The sequence below is a fragment of the Mugil cephalus genome, chromosome 13 (assembly GCF_022458985.1).
Source record: "Mugil cephalus isolate CIBA_MC_2020 chromosome 13, CIBA_Mcephalus_1.1, whole genome shotgun sequence".
Taxonomy (NCBI): domain Eukaryota; kingdom Metazoa; phylum Chordata; class Actinopteri; order Mugiliformes; family Mugilidae; genus Mugil; species Mugil cephalus.
The window spans coordinates 17,500,206-17,521,664 of record NC_061782.1 but is presented as its reverse complement, the minus strand read 5'-3'; the positions used below and the strand labels follow the sequence as shown (position 1 = coordinate 17,521,664).

Genomic DNA, 21,459 nt, shown 5'->3' with positions numbered 1-21,459 from the left:
GGGATGAAAAAGTTGGGACTGAGAGAAATATTTTCACAAGTCTCCACTGGCAGTGAAACTTGTGGAAGGACACTACTCTTCTTCTTCTTTCTTTTTTTTTTTGCTCAAGCTGCCAAAAGACGCAGCAAAGCAGTGAGGTAGTGCATGAAATACTCTGCGGAAGAGATAACAAGATTCCTTATTTCTGTTTACTTTTCAAGGCTCTTGACGTGCAAATACGATTTTAGCTTTGGCAATGATTGGAGGCCGCTGCTGTGGTTTTGGTTTTGGAGAGCAACATTTCTCCAATTATTTTGTTTTCGTTTGGCAGAATGCTTTAGTAGATGTAATTATAGATTTGAGAAGCACTGACATTTTCAGAAAAAAAAAAAAAAGCAGTTACAGGAGATCGGCTGGTGGTGCCATAGTTGATGTTTCACATAATAGAGCTGATGTGTGCTTATTAAAAATGATTCTTCACAATTAAAGTTTTATTGCAAAAAACACACCAAGACAGGTTAAGATTGTGATTTTGACAGATCTGAAGTACGTCTCAGCGGGCAAGAAAGAAAACTAAGTAGACTTATTCTTCAGTGTATCTCTTGTTATACCGTGAATATAAGATATACGAGAGGGACGGCACTGCAACATAAGATACCAAGTTTCTGTAAAGAAGAGACACGTTATCTAACCGATCCAGACTTAGAGACAGCAGGCATGTGGGAATTTATACGTTATAGACGGCATGTGGGAAGGAGTGAGTCTTCACCAGGACCGACTGAGGGAGAGGATTGGAAGTAGAGACTGCATGGGCACAGTTTAGATGCAGATGGCATCCTGAATGGTCGGGGGAGAAGGGACCGAGATGTAAACAAGGAGAGAACAAGGGCACATTACGGACAGATGCACAGACACAATCCCAGGGTGAAACGAGCATAGAGAAATGGGACAAACGGTCACCCTGTCTGTTTCTTTTTTTTTTTGTTCTTCCCTTTCGTCCAAAACGCTGCATCGCTCTCCTCATTAAGGCCATCACGTTAGGGGTGGAGGAGGATTCGTTAGCAACTCTGACTGGGCACTCTTGTTATCTGTTTCTGAATGTGGAACTTGAATTAAATGGCCAGACAGAGGCAATGCCTGAGTCAGCCTCTATCTTAATGCCTAGGCTTCCTTAGACTGTTATATAACCTCAGCAGACAGGACTGGAGACTCCAGCTGTGGCAGACTTAGACAGAGGGGAGAGCGCAGAGTAAGGCAGGACAGAGTATAACCTTACATTAAGTGACTTTTATAATTCAAATTCAAAAAACAACATAACTTTGTCCTTTATGAATCTGCTCATATATATTAATTCAAGAACGCTTAATGGGTTTATTTTAGATGGAAATAAAAAGTATTAGACACTCAACACTGGACAGCCACATGATAATGACCACTGTCAGGAGAAGCTAATAACACTGACCATCAGTACAGTGGTCTGCTGGGAAACTTTTGGACCTTTTGGACTTTTGGCATTTGTGTGGATGTTATTTAGACATGTACCACCTACACCAGACCTGGCACCCCCACCCCCCTGGAGGAGAAGGATGAAACCTGACAAGGCCACACACATAAAAACGGTTTAGTAACAACTGAAAAAACATGAAAAACAGGCGTTGACCTGGCCTGCAAATTCTCTACATCCCAAATCGATCAAGTATCTGTGGGATGGTCCAAAGAGGACCCTCCCCTTCACTTATAGGACCCAAAGGCCCCCTACTAACAACATTCTGTTGCCAGACACCACAGGATGCCCTTATGTCCATTGTCTGATGTTTGGAGGCACAATGGAGACCTACACTATATTAGGAAGGTGATCATAATGTTATGCCTGATTGGTGTAACATGTCAGCTACAGCTTGCCTCCGATAGCGTCCTCCATTGCGTGTATATTCTCTGTATCTTAATTTTGGTTCGTTTCATATTGTCTCTTCAAAGACCAAAAGTGGAACCGAGAAAAATTAACCGCCCACATCAACGATGCTGTCCTCATCAAATTGGTTTTTATCAAAAAAAAAAAAAAAAAAAGCCTCCAGTCTCTCACGGTATTTGTAGAAAGTATCAGTTGTACTGTTTTGTTGTGACAAGATACGACATGGCTGGGTGGATTATCATAGCCTCCAGTGTCACGATGACATACCAGAACTACACTATTATCGACTGCAGCATGTGCCACTTATGCTAGCCCCTCTAATTGACGTTTGACTATTGACGTCAGCGAATTCAGGAAAAATTGATTAGTTTGAGACGCTCAAAGCCCATAAATGCCAATTTTCTATCCCGCATCTTCTGCCAAACACCCACACTATCCCTCCACAGTGTGAGGCAAAGAGGAACACGCGTGTTTTCATACACAGGAAGAGAAATCGCCTGGCTGGCGAGCTGACATGCAAAGGGCCCTACTTCACACACAAAGATTCCTCTCTGATCAGGCAATTACAGATCATCCCACCTCACTCCCCTCTTTCTCCCTTTCTCCCGGTCTCAGTGATCTTCTGATTGCGAGCAGGGGGAGACAGACTGTACAAGAACCCTTCAATCTTGCTTTTAAGTTAGAAAAAGCTGAAAATGTATTCAGTCCTCTCTGCTGCCGAACAATGTAGGATGGTTCGAATAGTGTATTGATAACAGGCTGATATAGGGCTGGTTTTACAGATGCAGATTAGGTCTAAATTGGAAAACGCTCTCCTATGAATTTGCAGGAGTCTAAAGCCAGAGACTGAATATTAAAGCCTCTCTTTACTACCTGATGCCTTGGGGTACAATTTTGAAGAAACGCCTAGTTTTAAAATGTAATTTACACTTTAATTTCTAACAGTCAATAATATCACATTGGCATTAGAGCATTACACACCAGCAACACACATCAGTTACTAACTTGTATTAGAGAACTGATTCTATACCATTTTTAAGAAATGTGAGGAAGCAGAAAAAAAAGTAGCCAAGACCCCAGATCGTTGATAACGGCTTCAGTTCTGCTCCGTCAAACAATACTGTATTGCTGTTGTGTTGCCATGATGCAGAGGAGAGGGAATGTCTTGTTCTTGCAAAATGATCTCTTGTACACAACCACTTAATCAGCTGACAAATCAATAGCACGTACTAATACCTTTGCCCTATTTGTTATTTGTGTTTGTTCATTGCTTCATTACCGAGTCTCACTAAGGAGAAATGGTTCGAATCTCACAGTGCAGCATCAACACCTTTTGCAAAAGTGTGAAGGACAAAAAAAGCCTGCAGCTGAAACGCAGAGAGAACGCTGACATTATAAGAGGGGAAGCATGAAAGGAGTACTCACTAATCATTTTGACCACTGACTATAATTATTCCCTGTCAGTAATTCTTATTATACATTACGTGCAAAAGCTATTTGCGGTGCGAGCGGTGAAACACATGAATGCACAGCTGGCTTCTTCGGTAGCTGTTACATAAACAATGATACATGTTCCCACATTTCATATTAAATTGTAGCCAAGACTGTCACCGTGACATGTAGTAGTATTTGGTCACCTTAGCGTAAAATCAATATGAGGACTCTAATGATCTGAGGCTCATATTCATCAGGGACTGGCTATTTATATGCTGTAAAATCTGAAAAGAAATATAATAATTGCTGTAATTATTCTGTTTTTTTTTTGGCCACAAACACCTGCAGTCAGTTTACATGCAGCATTGAAACGTAAAGTGGTGAAATTTGCAGGAACAATATGATCTACAGACTTGTGCATTCCTTTTGCCACCGTCGTCATCTGCAGAAAAGATCAAGTCTCACCAAGAACCAATTCCTTTCAAACACACAGCGCTCATATTAGCAGCAGAATGTAAAATTGTACTCTCTGGTATTGGCTGAAGATTAAAAAAAGAAAAAAGAAAAAATCAGTGTTACGTGTGTTCCATAGAAAGTATTAAAAAAGCATACAGCATTGGATTAATGGCTCTACATAGAGATATAAGCCAACTTGCTGCTGGAAGAACAATTACTGGATACCCGTCAGCAGCTTAGATGTAAATAAGAGTTGGCCAATGCCTCAGCTGTCAGATGCAACACCACAGAAGAAGATCAGACTCAGATAATTAACCAGAGAAAATAATGTAACCTTGACATTTTTATGGACTCCAGAAATCTACTTATTAGATTTTTTCTGGATTCAAGTGTTATTCTGTTTTTTTTCTATAAACATCCTCTGAGCAGTAATGCTACATGTAGAATTTTGTAATTTCTAGAATAACGACACATATGATTGTTATTAAAATGCAGTCTGTGGCTGAGTCTGTTTTTTGCTCACCACTCAATTACAAACAACACACACATGCTTCCACACATAAGCATGGAAACACACCACACACACACACACACACACACACACACACACACACACACACACACACACACACACACACACACACACACACACACAAACACACACACACACACACTGGCTGGTGTGAGAAGATGTTCCCTCCTCATGCTGAGTGATATGAACCGGAGAGCTGTTTTAAGCCTGCATAAAAAATTCAGCAGTCTCTCTTAGCAACATTTGCCCTACATACAGCGCACACACGATCACACATACATAGCAGCATTATTTATGGTGCACACGTGTGAGCGCGCATGAAAAAACACACGTGAAGAGTACACTTTGGTACACTTGATGATTTTTTTTTTTTTTATGCCTGACATAGTCGATGTGTCAGTGGCAAAAGTGGTTTAATATGGCATGTAATGACGCTCTCAGATACACAGTGCTTGTCTACTGAATGCATCCATTTACCATTTTATTGGCATTTCCTGATAAACTGGAGGGGTCATGACATATTATTGGTTAGTGACTTCTTTGGAATTTTCAGGGTCACCAACCGTTGCCGATAAATCTGTTTAGCACAAAACCAGCCACGTGTGTTTGTTGATTCGTTTCTGTAACAGTGTGGTGGTGTGTGTAAGTTTTCGGCGCATGCATGCGTTCAGAAGCGGTGCTTTTGCACATGTGTCCTTGGAAAAAAAAAACACACATCTCTGCACACATCTCCACAACAGGCAGGTCAACACCTCAGCTCACCCATCCATTTTCATTAGACGTTAATGACGGGAGTGGAGGGGTGCATGGGTCGGAGAGAGGGAGTGAGAGGGAGAGAGGGAGAGAGAGAAAGACTGGGAGAATTAAAGGATACAGTTATGCTCCCTGTGGAAAGACTATCAAACCACTATCTGCTGTCCTCAACCATAAACCTCCCTCCGCTCATATTACATAATCGCTCCACTACTATATACTACGAGCACACTGCCCGCTATCGTGTAAATGTGGCCAGTTTCTTACTGTCGAGATGTAACAAACAGTGAATTTTATGAAACTGATGCACAAGAAGTCGTAGCAGCCAAACAGTTTTCCACTTGAGAATTCAGATCATCTCCGCGTGGCCCAGTCCATGTGGGTTGCGACGCCTCTGCCAAGCCGTCTCCATCTGAAAAGCATTTGAGGCACCTGTTCCTACTGGCAGTATCCACACGTCTGCAGACAGTTCTCGTCCTTTTGCCATTTGAGTTAAACCCGCTCCAGGAACGCGATGCCGTCCACGCTGCCTTCACCGCGTTCTTTCATTCTGCCGTGTATCTAGGTCAGTTAGTGTGCGGACTCAAGCCGCAGCCGTGTGCGGTCAAGTGGTGAGATGTAAGGAAGCTTCTCATGGTGGTAACGTCAATTATTTGAGAGAAAACTATTCTTAAAATCTGAGTCTTGACAGAATAATAGTAATTAAAAAGAAAAAAGAAAAAAAAGCAATATTTAAGATTAGGTAAATGGTGGGTAAATTATGTAAAGTAAACACACAGTCTAAGGTTGTTTTGCTTATTAGCATTTTTGGTTTAACATATCCTCCATAGTATAATCGAAAAAGCCGATCAATAGCAGGGGAACAGAAGAGAGATCTCATGTAATTGAGTAGCTAGAAAGACCTCAGATCAATATTTGATGCAGTAATACAGGATGCAACCAGCTTACTGTGCGTTTGCATATTTTCACTGTGTCGTGTTAAAATTGAATTTACTAAACGGACTCCCCCCTCTGTCTCCACAAGCAGAAATGAGATTGCTAGTTACGTACATCCATCTCCTGTATCCTCAGCATTTGACCCACTTAATGAACAATCCAGGGGCTTACTCTGTTTTCTAGCTTTGGGAAGATTCAGAAAAATTGTGACTTATAAAAAAAAAAAGCATGCAGCCCTTTCTGCAACAGACACCCTAACACCTCCAGCAAGTCCTGTCCCACACTGGCAGTAATATTGCCTAACACGCTGTGAGTGCTATAAAAGACCGTCAATCTATGATACCACGCTAGGCGTATCCTCTTCCTGGTGTGCAGAAGCTGTCGCAGATAGAATAGAAGCCTTTGCCGATGGGTGAAGAGGATGAAATGAAGGAATTCACTTAACGCTTGAGTCATCCACGAGTAAGATGAGAAAATGTTCTTTGGTGTATCTGAGAGTGAAACAACACAGCCGATGATGCACATTCTCTCCATTCTATTGGTGTTGATGTTTGCAGACCACTTTAAGTTAACACATGAGTATTAAGCTTTGGATATTGTTTGAAAGAAGATACAAGGACGGGTTTACACTAAGAAAAAATCCAATAGCCATGCCACAGGGGAACAGAATGCTCTCCTGACGGTTATCCAAGCAATTTTATAAATGGCTCATTTGTAGTTTAATCTTAAATGTAGCTTTACTTTTTTTGTCGAGAGAAAACTATTTTATATTTTACACTGTATTTTACAAAGTTTCTATAATAAACTTTAATTAGACCTCAAGCCTTAAAGTAAACAAATGTTATCTTGGCTGCGGATTATTATCTCATTAATCTGTTTAATGTTTTATCAGTACTGGACTAATGTGGCTCAGCGGTGGAGGATTTCACTTCGTATCCCCTTCGTGATTGTCAAATGTAGTAATAGATTTAACAGTGAGCAAGTACAGCACTGACAGTGTATTGAAAAATGGTTAAAGAGCCGTTGGCTTCCTTTCAGTTCCATTAATGTCAGTCAGCTAAAGAACAATCCCCTATTATGTTAGCGATAAAAGCTCATGGTTTAACGGGAAAATGTGTGCATACATGTCAGGGAATCTTGCTGTGTGTGCTGGGTGTGTGTGTCTGTTTGTATGTTCTGAGAGAAACGTTGCATGTTCTCTCCGTGCTCCCATCAGCCTGATGTAGTATTACAACTCTAAATCAACCATGGCGCAAGAACACCGTCTTATCATTAGTGTTAGAAATTTCCAATGAACGGCAAATTGTCAAGTAAATTGATGCAAGAGAGACACACGCTCACACACACACTCACACTCTCTCTCCCTCACACACGGACTAAAAATAGCAACTGCCTTACCTTTCGGTAGACTATCATGTTGGGGGACTCATCTGCTACCCCATTGGTCCCCTGCCCACTGCTGTTGGTCTGTGCCATGATCCAGTGAGTAAATCTGTCACAGGAAATGTCAGGTGCTCCTGTTGTGGACAGAATAGATATTTTGCTCCATCAGAAGAACAATGGAGCCTGAACGCGTCTTGTCCTACCTCTGCCAAAAAGATTTACATGACTCGTGGCCTGCATCATGTTTCAACATATTTGACATTTCCAGGTGGAGCAGATGTCCGGAGCTCCTGTTTGGCTTCACGGGTTCTCATTACACAAGGTCTGGACAATGCCACTTCTTTTAAGAAAGTGCAAGGTTTTGCATAAGGTGTTGTTGCTTGTGCACAAATTCCCAGTGATGGGGACAAAAGTTTAACTTGAATGGCAGTGGTGTCTTAAGCACTTTGTGCGACTACTTTGTCATTTGTTTGCATTACGTGATTCTTCGTGCCCTATATGGCACATTTTATGGATCCAATAAGATGTGTGTGGCGAGATAAGGTGAGGTGAAGACCTAGACCCTGGCAGAGGTAATTGCAGTAGAACAACACACCGTCCCCGGAGAAGGTAGGCTCATCTACAATGCAGCTTAGATATCCATTCGCGTAGAGCAGCCATAGTCCAAATGTGCAAGGCGGTTCAAATGCAACGGATACGGTATGCACGCTATAGCCTCATCATCCTTTCTCCACCTTACGACACCCACACGGCATCCTTGGGAGGTTCAGTCTGCAACACCAAAACAGCCTATAGCATTCAAAGAGCGAAGTCATGTAACCTGCTCTAAACATGAGGCCGTTCGCTCTACTATACTGTGCTTTTCTTACAACGAGCCACTGCCCGTTTCAGCACCTTAGACAGCTACCACGAAGCGCCGGCGTGTCTCATCGTCTTCTCCTTAATCACGAAGAGCGCGTAAATACATAGAAATCACGGCGACATCGGGCACTGTGCGAGAAAAGAGGAGGGGGGGGCTTACCTGAAAAAACACGCAGCCCGCTATAGGACTCCTGAATCCTTGCAGGGGTGGAAGCCTGGTCCTTCGCGTTCAGTATGTCAACTGGCAGACATAGGAATGCGAGGAGTAGCTACTCATCGGCAACGTGAAGAAGCAGACATTCGGTGGACACTTGGTGTGGCACAGCTCTCAGTCTCTCCAGTCGCTCCTCTTCTCCGAGCGATGCTCAGAAGCACAGGCGCGCCACCACGGAGCCCCGTGGACGCGCATCGATCTATGACCAATCGCGTGTGAGGAATAAATTACAACCCGTTTTGGAGACATACTGCTATTTTTTTTGCAGCTCAAATTGTACAGCTATGCACTGCAGAGATATGCTCGCTCTGAAAGCGGGGCCGAGATAGAGAAAATAAATAAATAAATTTAAAATTGAAAGAGGGGCAGCAAATGAATGAATTTTAACACCTCACAATCTTCATCAATGGCCAAGATGGGACACTTGTTTACCCCGTATTGCATTTCAATGTACAGTACTTTTATATTACGTTTTAGTCAGTGAGGTGGTTTGTTTTATTTGCGTCATGTCTTAAGCATTGCTGTTTTTGTAAGGTGACCTTGAGAGCACTGAAAGTAGGCACCACAAGTAGAGGTAGTATTACAGTACACATATTTAACCATCTATTTATTTGTACTAGGAGAAGAAACTCTGTCTATATGGTGGCATTATTTGGTCTTTATGTGTTTTCTAGCTTGATCAGTTTTCAGAGACACATTATTATGCAGTTAATTACTATATAAATTACACCAATCAGGCATTAGATTATGACCCGGTATGACCTAATATTGTGCAGGTCTCCCCTGTGCCTCCTAAACAGTTGTGACTCATCAGAGAAAGGACATGGGCCTTCTGAGGGCGTCCTGTGGTGTCTGGAAAGAGGATGCTGTTAGTGGGGGCCTTTGGGTCCTATGGTTTGAGGGGATACTTGATCAGTTTGGGATCTAATGAATTTGTAGTTCAGGCCAACACCTTGTGCTGTTTGTTCAGAAGTTTTTTCAGTTGTCCCTAAACCGTTTTTGTGTGTCTGTGTCAGGCTGCATCCAGCTGGGGATGGCTGCTGCCATCAAGGAGTGTCATTGCTATGGGGTATTGATGGTCTGATGTAGGTGGGTGGTATATGTTTAGGTAACATCAGCATGAATCCCAGGTCCAAAAAATTCCCTGTATAACATTGCATCACAAGATGCAATGTTGTTTATTATTTGAGATACTACATTTTGAGATACTAATCCATTCTTTTTGTGATACTAAGTCAAACACATCTTGTCTGTGGCATTGTGTTTGGTGATCAGTGATAAACATGCATCAGTGCCAGAGAGTTGGATTATTGCTTGATCATCCATTATAAACCAATACTGATTATGTATGTAAGCAACTGCTATAAATCAGTAATGAATTTCAGTTAATCAGTATGTCCGGGGAAACATTTTAGTTTGCTGCGATCTATGGCTCTGATGTTTGCAACAGTCCAGGCCCAGAAGATAACAGATGTGCCCCTTCTCCCCACAAACCATACATGCTTATCTTTCTTGTGTTCTTCTTTCCCCTTTGCTATCTCAGGACTCAAGCTCTTTACGAGGGTGACACTCCCTGTTTCCTTGTGAGCTGCAAAATTATAAAACTGCACAACTATCATGAATGTACTGTCCCAACACCTTTACAGTGATAACAGGTTAGGCAACAGATGTTCCAAATTTGTGCGGTACAAGGATGTCCTTATTTCAACTTATCTGTTCACTATTTTCTTTATTTATGTATGTATTCATGTATATTTGTTTAATGGGTGTACTGAAAATGGAAAACTCCTGCAATAAAACAGTTTGATGAGTGTATATCTTTGAGAATTTTCATTCCAAACTGACTGGCTTATGCACTGTTAAAGGGGCTAAATGACTTTCTTCCGATTAATTATTTAGGAATAATGTCTGGCTGAAAAGCAAAAAACTAATGCACCCTCCGAGACCAATGATCTTAAAATAGAACAAGATAATACAAAAGAATCTGTAAGAATCTTCAGTTGGTTCGAGCTGTATAGAGAGCATCACTATGGTATGTGCAATTTGGAAACTAAGCAAATCACTATAACATCCGCATTCACCAAAGGGTCACTTCTTGGACAATTCTGTAATCCTGCAAATGACTTTAAACACACATGTTGTTGTTAAATGGGGCTTACGTAAATGCAATAACTGCGTCATCCTTTTAACACTTCCACAGAAGACTGTGAGAAACTCATTCATGCCTTCATCTCAGCAGGATTCACCTCAGCAATGGACATCAGCAATTCCCCTACAAGACCAGATGTTGAAGACTCAATGACTCAGTGGCTTACAGCTAAAATGCAACAAAGACCAAATTGTAAACCCAGTACTCTCCTTAGATCTGTTGAAAAACAGTCAGCTAAAAGTACCTTTAGTCAATCCAAATGCTATGTTGGATTTAGATATTATGCTGGTCTTTGAATGAACCAGCTGCCTGATGATTTCAAATGCTCCTCAACTTAAGCTGCTTTCAAATCTAAAATAAAGTTGGTTTTAGACCTTTGATTATACTCTGCTGAGCCTTTATGCATTTGTTTGAATTTGATGTTTCTTTGTTAGTCAGTGTTGGAAAGCTTTGATTAAAAAAAATAAATTTTTTATCTGTTTAATATACTAATATTTCATGCTAATAATTTTGCCAAATATTTTACTGAGGCAATTATGCTATTAAGCTAACGTTATATTTTGGTTAATTGTCCCTTTAAGTGGCTTGAGGGGAAAACTCAAATTCCCACAATGCACTGGCCCATTCTTCGTCGTCGAACAAAAACGCGGAAACAAAAGAGGCGATCAGTTTGTCAAACAAATAACACCGAGTCGGCATAAAGTGAGCGTAGTTGTAGGCGACAGCCGTCAAAGTTAACATCCTAACTGCTCCTAGCCTCTCTGAAAGACTGAACATGGCCTTGAAAAGAATACAGAAGGTAAGAATAATCGCATTTCCTTAATTTGCTTAATGTTCAGAGCAGGTTGGGGCGATGCGGAAATGTCGCTGCATCGTTAGCCACTCAGTCATCTAATAGCTTTCTTTGCTAACGTAACTGGATGGTTGACATATGGTTGTACCGACGTTTTGTTAATGATTTAACGCCAAGTATTGAATTCACAAGGCAACATATACTGCCAGCAAATTATTTATGCCAACGGTGATGTCTCTATGCGAAAGACAGTTAGCTAAGCACCCAAACTTTTTATTAACGCCTTTTCCTTAGCCTCGTATTTCTGGATGTTGGTTGCGTCTTCGAAATGTTGGGGAACAGTGTAAAAACCACCATAAACATCTCTGGGAATTTCTTCAGGACTTTATCCTCATATCCCTGACATAGTGTGATATTTTGCGGATGAACCGGACTGTTTAGAAACCATACCCCTAAACATCAAGCTAACTTCGCTATAAGCTACCTGGCCTAGGAAACGAGCAGTGAGAAAGCATTTTAAGTTAACTTTATGGCTGCTTTTGATTGTATTGTAATTCTTGTAAGTGTTACTCTTGGGCTTGCTGAGAGTAGTTTACCGTTCACCACACTGTAAACTTGTATATTTTGCACTTTAAGCTAGCTGTCACACTCTTTCATTCGTGCTTGTTTATGTGTTTACAGGAATTAAATGATTTACAGAGGGACCCTCCAGCTTCATGTTCAGCTGGACCTGTGGGCGAAGACAGTAAGTACAAAAATGTGGAGTAATGTACATAAACATGTCATTTTCTTACTTATATATATATATACACACACAATATACCACTCTCGAATCAATCTTGTTGTAGCTGTGGGACTGTGTTGCAATGTGTGCTTGATTCTGAATTATATATGCTGTTTCTTTATCCTTGTTTTCTTTAGTGTTCCACTGGCAAGCTACCATCACGGGACCGGTGAGCTTTTTCTGGATTAGTTTCCTGGATTTCTTTTTTAAACCAAGCTGCTTCTGGATCTGTAGACAATAGTGTTTTTATGTTGACTTTTCAGCCCTTTCTAGTCTGTATGTGGAGCACTAACTGGCATTCTCCATCCCACTGCTATTCACTGATGTCTGTGGCGTTATTGAGACGGAAATATTAGGCATGCCTTTAACAGCCACCTGGTCTTCCTTTTCAGAATGACAGCCCATATCATGGAGGAGTTTTCTTCCTTTCTGTCCATTTCCCCACTGACTATCCCTTTAAACCGCCAAAGGTAAGATTCATTATTATTTGAGATTGATTAACTCTGAAGGGCATGTCTTTGTTGCACAACAAGCTTTTGTCACTATTTTGAGACATTTTATAGAGCAAATGACTTATCAATAATGTAAGTAGTTTTTCAGAGACACCCCTACTCAGGAAATCAATAGTATTTCTTTTAATAATTGTCTTCTCTGTGACAGGGACCCGACAGCTGTCAAACTCATGAAGTAATTTGTTTGCTTCTTTTGTTTTTTTTAATAGGTTGCCTTCACAACGAAAATCTATCACCCGAACATAAACAGCAACGGTAGCATTTGCCTTGACATCTTGAGGTCACAGTGGTCTCCTGCGCTTACAGTGTCAAAAGGTAACAAGCATCTGCACCTGGTACTGAAAGCAGTACTTTGTAGGATCTGGGTTGTATTTTTTTTTTTTTTATATAATTCGACACACTTAAATAATGTGTACATTGTGTTATGTCAGATGATGGCAGATGAGGCAGCCAAGACCCGATTAGTGACATCTGAACCAAATCTAGATTCTTCCACATCAATAATGTTCAGGCTCTAGAAACACAATATTTTTTAAAGGATGACTAATAAAATTTGTAACATTTTATGCTTCATAATTGGAGGAGCAAATGGGGGTGGAAGAGGGAGTGGCGTTGTTAAGCACGATGACAGTCACGGCTGTACAGTTTTTAGAAGACTAAATCAATTTTGATATAAAAGTGCATGCAATCATAGCGATTTGTGTTTAACTGACGTATTTACCAGCTGAATACAAACGGTGAAATGCTGAAAAAATGTCTTTTGTTTGCCTACTGACGTTTCTGTTCATTCTGTCCTCAGTTTTATTATCCATATGCTCCTTGCTATGTGACCCAAATCCCGATGATCCGTTAGTCCCCGACATTGCACACATCTACAAATCAGACAGACAAAAGTGAGTAAGAAAGTCAAAGTGTTTGGGATGGGAGAAAACCTAATTGAATGCATTACTAATTGGATTTTTATCACCATTTCATTTTTTTCTTTTTTCTTTTTTTTTTTTTTTTTTTTTTAGGTACAACAAAGTAGCTAGAGAATGGACTCAGAGGTATGCAATGTGAACAACTTGATGTTTCAGGAACAATACGCATCCCTGAACACCTCCAAATATGACAGTACTGTTCAACTGCTTTATCCACACTGGTTGTAGTTAGTGTTTGATACGCTTGAAGCACTTTCTCTTCTCAGACTTTACTTGACCTAACTGTTTTTACTGTTTATTATTATTTTTTTTCTTTTAATAGGCATTATTATTATCATTATTATTATTATTATTATTATTGCAAGGTCTGGTGAGATGGAATGATTGTATTTTTCTTTTAAGAGATTTCTATTGTTCAAAACTATATTGAATTGATTTTTTTTTTTTATTATTTTGCATTAAACACGTTAAGCAAACAAAGATGAAGTCATGAGCCCCATGAGTCGACAGAAATTGTGATCTATCTCGCTGTAAAATGTTTGGTTCATTCGCATGACCTCTAGGTGGCAGCGTTTACTTTTTACTTGCTTCTTTCATAAGACATTTACTTGGACAACTTAATATTCATCATGTTACATTAAATTCAGGCCCATTGGCTGAATGGTTATTCATGTGGATAGTGGCTATTATAGCGTGTTGCTTTAGCACAGAAATTAAAATGAGAAGCAATGTTCTGCAAATTGAAATTAGGCCACCCATTTGCACTGCTGGTTGCATCACAGTCACTATATGTGTATTCTGGTGTAGTTACACATGAACAGAGCGACAGTAATGAGATTTACACATGCTCTAGCCACTGATGTGACAGAATTTTATAATTGCTGCTTTCAGGGCATAGATTCAATTTACAAAATAGAAAGTGGTATAAGTGTGGCCTCCAGATGGGTTATAGCACACAGAATTTAAGCATCTCTATCAATGAAAAACTAATCTGTTTTAAAATAAATCTGTCTTTGTCAGGTAATGTTTTGTATTCCTGATCAAGACTGTTTTGCCTAGATGAACCTGAGAACAAAAGGATAAAGAGTTCATGATAAAATATGATTTCATAGTAAATCCTTTTAATATAGATGATATATAGCTGATTCAGTATGCCGTAGTGTCAGACAAAACTCGTATGTAGCTGGTGATGATATAACGGACCACTGCGAAAAAATGTGATGTGATCAGACTAGTGGCTTTAGTGAGCACTTGTATCGATTCTACTTGACCTGACTTACCATGTGGACTTAAGAAAAACATTTGTTATTCCAGATCAATAAAATGAATCATTTCACCCTGAATGCAGGTAAAGAGCTTAGATGTCAAAGCTCAACTGCATTTATACCAATGCTGTGAATGCTTTTTTTTTTCATAAATGCTAATTTACTAGGTTGTGAGTTTTTTCCACCTTTATTCTTAGGTCTCACCTTTTATGGAGCTTTTCTTTCATTCTAAATGAATACCAAGTGGACTGAGAAAGTTGAACAAGAAATGAACAATAACCCGGAGAAAGGCCCGGTGCTGCAGTAATGTGTATGCTTCCTTTGCTTTGTGATGAAAGCTCCAGATTGAGGTTATCTGAAGTCTGCCGAGGCTGGCACATCACATTTATTAAATTATGAAAAATAAAAGTTCTGCTGAAATCACCATCAACCACTGGCCTGTCACGTTCCTGCTGTGAGGGATGAGTCATAATCACAACAGGACAAAATATAAATGGTAAAGGAACACACGATGGCACTGAATGGCATGAAGACACCATCTTTTGTGCCTCCGAAACAGTTGTGACTCATCAGAGAATGGACATGGGCCTTCTGAGGGAGTCCTGTGGTGATAATAGGATGTTGTTAGTGGGGGGTCTTGGGGTCCTATGGGTTGAGTGGAGGGTCCTCTGTGGGGCTTTTTCCAGTGCATTCTACCGATACTTGATTCGTTTGGGATGTAGTGAATTTGGAGATTTTTTCATGTTGTTTGAGTTTTTCCTGAATCGTGTGTGTGTGTTGTGTGTGTCAGGGTCAGGGTCAGGGTGCCTGGTCGGGTACAGGTAGGTGGTACATGTCATCCACACAAATGCAACGTTTCCCAGAAAGATAGTCAATGTTTTTCACTTACATGCCAGTGGTTTTAATGTTGTGGCTGATCGGTGTATAGAGGAGCTTTTTTTTTTGGATTGTAACCAATTTTCAGACTTTTAATGTTATCTTGCTCCACGTTTGTTTTCGTTTCTCTTTCCTGTATTGCCTCCCTGCACGCACTCTCAGGATGTGTAGTGTTTCCTCTACAAACCAATGAATATGTTGCATGGGGCGTTATTAAAATCAACCCGCCTCACTGGGAAAATATCGCACAGAAAAAAAACATCTTCCTGGTGACTTTATTTCCATGTGGTATTGTAGCATTAGTTTGAGCTCGTTGTAAGGGGTCCTTTCCCACGAATGACCCATAAAAAGCAAGTTTCAAACGCAAATCAAACCCAGTGAATTTCTCACATCCCGTAAAGTTTGGAGTTCCTCTCAGCAACCCAGGGGGAGGTAGATGCTCAAAAAAAGAAAGTTTCTGGGAGGAGTCCCGCTTTTTTTTGCGGGATGACACGTGAAACTTTCCTGAGGAGTTGGTTGGTATGTTTGCTGTGCAGCGCTCCGTTAACTCGGCAGACAACCTATAGGCAAGCGAGCGGACCAGTGCGCTCCTCCTGCCTATTTTTAGATGTCAGCCTAATGGGGGAAAACGGACGGGCTTGAAGAAACTGCAGAGGAAGGTCCGAAGCGCGCTGCGATGAGCTCCGAGAACTCCGCGAAGTGACGGAATTTAAACCGAAGTTTTACAGAAGTGCAGCTCCGGCTTTGCTTCAGCTCTACACAACTGAATAAAAACGCAGTGGCCAACGGAGAAGTTGCCGTGCAGTGGCGCAATGGCTGCCCAGTGCGACACTTTAAGCGGATACTTGCAGCAGTCGGACCAGGGCTCCAACAGCGAGCGCAGCACCGACTCTCCTCTGCCTGGGTCAGAGGAGGATCTGAGCGGCCCTCATCCGCTGCCAGACCCGGAGTGGACTGAAGAGAGGTTTCGGGTGGACCGCAAGAAGCTGGAAGTCATGTTATTAGGTAAAAGAAAGGGGACAAAGTTAGGAATAGTCTTTACTAAATTATTTTCACTGAGTAATTCCTTCCATCCTGTCCACGTTTCATCAAGTTGTTACAGTTAGCAGCTGTAGGCCAACACTTTTGCAACAAACTCACACTTGAACACCTTTACTTGCACGAATTTTGAGAGTCTTTGTTAACAGGCTCCGGAAACCTGAGCGTGTCAAGCGCATGATCAGGATCAATTAAGGCAATTAGTTAATTAGCTTTTCCAACAGTGTCACATAGAAAAAAAAGAAAAGAAAAGATGCGCATCTAAAGAAGTTGCTTCCAGTCGTGAAGCCTAAAAATAAAACTCTCAGAGGAGGGCCGAAGAAGTCAAAGACATTTAGGTTAACTATCAACCTTTTATCGCTTGGTGTTCTTATCGAGGCATGGGCACGCTCAGGCCACAAGGTGTCGCTACACAAACTCCCATGGCGTGCGTTTGTTTGCAGACTAAACTGAAATTGACCTGAACGTGCAGTTTGTTTAGTTCTCAGCAAAGCAGTCTGCGCACAGAAAGAGTTGATGCAACCGTCTTGGGTGATTTGAACAAAATGGAAACAAGCTGTTTTAAAAATTCGGTAGCAGCAGTTTAAATTACAACTTTTTTGTGCCTCACTTTAAAACAGAACACCAGATTTTCTAAAAAATGTGATATACGTATCACAGGTTTCCTTAATCTGTGACGGCACTTGATTCAGAGTGTGATCTCTGCTCTAACTATGTGTAAGTGACGGTAAACGGTTAAACATGCGATGACAGACTTGTAAAGAGGGGCCGGCCCAGTCTCCGCTGTGAAGTCCCTGGAAACTGAAAAGGTTGAGGTCATTTATCACAGATTTCAAAACACACTAGTGTGGAATATTACAGCATTTGGTAAGAGGGCTGTACAGTTTTACACAAGGCCAAGAAATTGGACCTGAGAAGCAGCCAAACAGGACCTGAGGAGGAGAACGCCGGTCACAATCGTATCGAAAGAAAAGCAAGGATAAGTGTTTGCTGATGAGTAGAGACCTAAAATGGTCCCCTGGACGTTAGTGAAAGTTGTTTATGAGTAATATTTAAGATGTGCTGTATACGATTTTGGAAGGCAGCTGGTCTTGTTTATATTTTATCCTATACACGGAGATGTATACAGGCACATACATAGCTCCCCCTGAGAATGTCCTGGTTGCTGCCGCGCTGCTCAGTACATTCCTCAAAGCTCCATGTCATCCCTAACTCTTCCAGGAAAACAACTTAATCAGAGGCCAGCCCTAAATCTGACTGTCCGCCACGTCCTGCACTGTACCTAGATACGTCTGTTTGTTCGTGTTCTGTGTATTTGTGTACGTGACACATAATCCATTCAGTTCGAGTTTGTCAGAGTGGTCTCTTCTATCTGCCAACATCTTGTTTCTCAATGACTCCTTAATGGCATCATGGCTGCTCGTGTTGTCATTACAGCTGGGATGCAGAGTAACAGCGGCTGTTGTGTTCCACTGTCTCCACATTTAACTGGTCAGTTGTAGGTTCAGGTTTAAATACCCCGCTATCACAGCTGTGAAACTACTTCAACCTTTGACCTCCGCCTTTCAGGAAAAACACAGGAAGTGCGATTCCATCATGTTTATCTTGGTTGTATCTGAGAAGACATTTGTGACCGTGTTTTTGCAAATGATGCATTAGAAAGAGCTAAAACTTACAGACAACTAATTGGATCAGATATGTTTTAGTATTAGGCTTTTGATGTAAATTCAAAACCCAATAAATAGCTCTTTCAGTTCAGTTTGGTCCGAGTTAGAGAACATCTGGCTGTGTTTTGATTGGACCCATGGTACAAGATGTTCTAAAGGCCAGAGTTTGGGCTGTAATGAAATAATTTTTATGGGAACTCCAGTATATTTTTACCCGGCGTTTTATTGTCTGTGACGGTATCTGTGGCTTGTCCTTCCTGGAAAATGAAGTGCAATTGACCTCGGGGGGAAAAAAGTCACAGGTCAAATCCTGGTGATCACTTTGCAAACAACAATAGCCCCGACATTTTACCAGGTAACGCTGTGTATCTGTATTAGTTTGCATTGTTGGAGGCTGCATTGAGCATCTGGTTATGATCATGAATGCAGATTATATTTCAGAGGCAGACATACATTTCGTAAACCGGACATTGCAAACTATTAAAATAGTCAGCTTTGGAAACGGCACTCGCAGCTGACTCTGCTATGGATTATTATATTAGCGGCTAATCTGTAGCCGCTCACAGAGAACACTGTTTAGTATTGATTATTTGAATGCATATGGATACAATTTTTTGGTATTTTTTGACTGACAGATTAAGTTAATAACAATAATATACATGCTTAATATATGCAGTTCAGAAACAAGAACGGCTATGACTGCAACTATTACTTTTTACTTCCATTACCTCATGACTGATGATTTTATGATCTGAGGGAATCTTGGATGCTCATGGTAACAGGTTAAATCATTTTGTTATGTCAACATATCAGCAATTTTTTTTTCTTGAAATAACAAGATAATCATGGAGTCAAACGTGAAGGGCTAGAATTGAGTGTGTGGTTTATCATATTACGCAGTATTTCGAAATCACGTGCTGTGACTGTTGAGACAAACACCTGGAAGTGTTTTCATCTGTGAAGTTGCAGCCAAGATAGTTTTCTCCTTAAACTACAAGCTCTAAATCGAATGTTACAGACTTTCTAGCTTTATTATTGTTGATCATTTTAGTTTAATTGTATCGGTATTCCATTTTGGTCCCACTGTTTTATTCTCTTTTTACTACTTTGTTTTATTTCCCTTTCCCCCCAAAGTATCTGATTATTGAGAGAAACTTTGAAATTAATTAAAATGAACTATTTTCTTTTCCAACTAATGAATCTGGCTGTTCTCAGAAGGTACAGGTAACAGGTCAGACTAGGACATCATAGCAGTGAGAGCTGTAAAGTTGGTGGTTACATGATTACCCAGGAGCTCCTTGTGCCCATTAAAAGATGTCAGTGACTCACCAGCATGTCTCCACTGAAGCAGAATCCCACGAAAGCGTTTAAAGTACTCTTTGAATCCACCATATTTTACAACTCTCCGTACTGGCAGAATTTGCAGCAGGAGAAATGGAAATTATAATTGCTCAGCAATTGCAAATTTGCTTTCTCCTGCTCTGGCAGCGTCGCAAGTTCCAGGACTTAGATCCGTAAATAGAGAAAAAAGTGACAACAAAATCTCACCCTGACAGCTTTGTGGGTTTACTGTTGTACTCTTGGCACCCTAGAAAAGAACTCCCAAGTTAACGGCTTGGAGACCTTAACAGGGGCATGAAAGCTTGAAAGATAGTTTTATGTGTGAGAGTGTCAGTGGAAGAGAACATTGGTGCCCTTTTTGCATTCATTATGAATTTAAGACCCCAGGGGCAAGTGTGGGAACGAGATAACATTTTCTCAAACTATAAATATCCAAACTGAGCATCTGCAACAAGGGTTTTTTCTCCTTTAAAAGATGCGAGCATAGATTACCAGTGTCTGCTGGTGTGTTAATTTGCAAAGCTCTGGTAGACTACTCAGACTTGTAACGATGAGAGTTTAGTGGTGTTTGTGACTGTACGTAGGCTCCTGGTGGGCCAGTGTGTGCACACATCGTAACAACATGTTTGCCGAGCAACTGCGACAACAACCTACAATTAGGCTAAGTGAATCATTTTCCTCATTGAGCTAATTTGTTTTCCTGCTCCTAAACCACACACTATTATTGGCTAGCTTTGTTTCTGAATGGAAAATGAACCGTCGCAATTGGTTTTCTCAGGTATTTTCAGTATGTAATGATAATGTAGTCGTATAGCATTACACAGTTGGTACCTCAGCTCTCTCTCTGGAAAGGATGCTGGTGGTGTTTTCTGACACATTCGTAAGCTGCAGATTGTGCCCAAACTCCTCCCCGAGAAGGGAAACGGGCCATCTCATAAAAGTGTGATTATTGTATTTTCCAGTATTGTTCTTGTTGTTGATTTCTCTGGCTTCTCCACCCACGTAACGAGCAGAGTACGTGTGAGGGCCTCATCCTCCTCTTCCTCCTTGGTGCTGAGTAAGGCTCACAGACAGGAAGTGAGTGTCTTGTGGGGAATGTGCTGCAGGCGTTCTCCTTCACTCGTTCTCCCCTTTCATTGCTCCCTCTCGAGTATTCAAACACTGCTCTGTTGTGCCAGCTTCCATCAGATCCACTGTGGAGTCTTCAGACTTTCCTGGGTCTTTATTTGGTAGTACAACACAATCCTTACTTTAACCTTTGAACCGAACCGAACCCAGACAGAAATATTTTTGGAAAACGCCAGCAGTAGAGCTGCACATTTCATTGCATATAATCATGCATCATTATCTCATAATTGATGTTCAGGTAGAATTTTGCAGCTATGTTGATTTTCAGGTGTTCATGTTACCCTATTATAGTGTATTTGACTGGTGTAAAGTGAAAGTAAAGGTGGAAAAGCGGGGACTTGGAAAGAAAACGTACACAGTTTGATTTTGGGCTACGTTCTCTAAAAGAATGGAAACAACAGACGGGTCCAGGCATTCAGCGTGGAGGAAAATCGTTTTCTCAGGTCTAGATGTGAAAATCTTTTATATTCTCAACAATGAGGCCATGTGTCTTTTCGAGGTATTGTGATCTTTAAACCAGATTCTG

General features: G+C 40.9%; 3 protein-coding genes across 4 annotated transcripts in view; 2 read left to right on the top strand and 1 right to left on the bottom strand.

Moving 5' to 3' along the window:
- The window catches only part of rgs7a (regulator of G protein signaling 7a), a 46,649-nt gene extending 38,024 nt beyond the window's left edge, over positions 1 to 8,625 (bottom strand). The window contains exons 1-2 of one of the 2 annotated variants that reach the window (XM_047602908.1): positions 8,407 to 8,625; positions 7,401 to 7,519 (exon numbers count right to left, since the gene is read on the bottom strand). In XM_047602908.1, coding sequence (XP_047458864.1) covers positions 7,401 to 7,478 — 78 coding nt within the window. In that variant the 5' untranslated portion in view covers positions 7,479 to 7,519; positions 8,407 to 8,625. The remainder of the gene's footprint in view (positions 1 to 7,400; positions 7,520 to 8,406) is intronic. The other variant, XM_047602907.1, reaches the window with a different exon arrangement.
- A 2,603-nt stretch (positions 8,626 to 11,228) lies between these two features.
- Positions 11,229 to 15,008, top strand: LOC125019216 (ubiquitin-conjugating enzyme E2 D4-like). Its single transcript, XM_047603792.1, has 7 exons — positions 11,229 to 11,408; positions 12,084 to 12,147; positions 12,324 to 12,355; positions 12,579 to 12,656; positions 12,908 to 13,013; positions 13,498 to 13,591; positions 13,712 to 15,008. The coding sequence occupies exons 1-7, from the start codon at positions 11,385 to 11,387 to the stop codon at positions 13,755 to 13,757; spliced, it is 444 nt and encodes a 147-aa protein (XP_047459748.1). The 5' UTR covers positions 11,229 to 11,384; the 3' UTR covers positions 13,758 to 15,008.
- Positions 15,009 to 16,261: 1,253 nt separating this feature from the next.
- LOC125018833 (protein bicaudal C homolog 1-like) overlaps positions 16,262 to 21,459 on the top strand; it is a 53,042-nt gene continuing 47,844 nt past the window's right edge. The window contains exon 1 of the mRNA XM_047603220.1: positions 16,262 to 16,764. Coding sequence (XP_047459176.1) covers positions 16,572 to 16,764 — 193 coding nt within the window. The 5' untranslated portion in view covers positions 16,262 to 16,571. The remainder of the gene's footprint in view (positions 16,765 to 21,459) is intronic.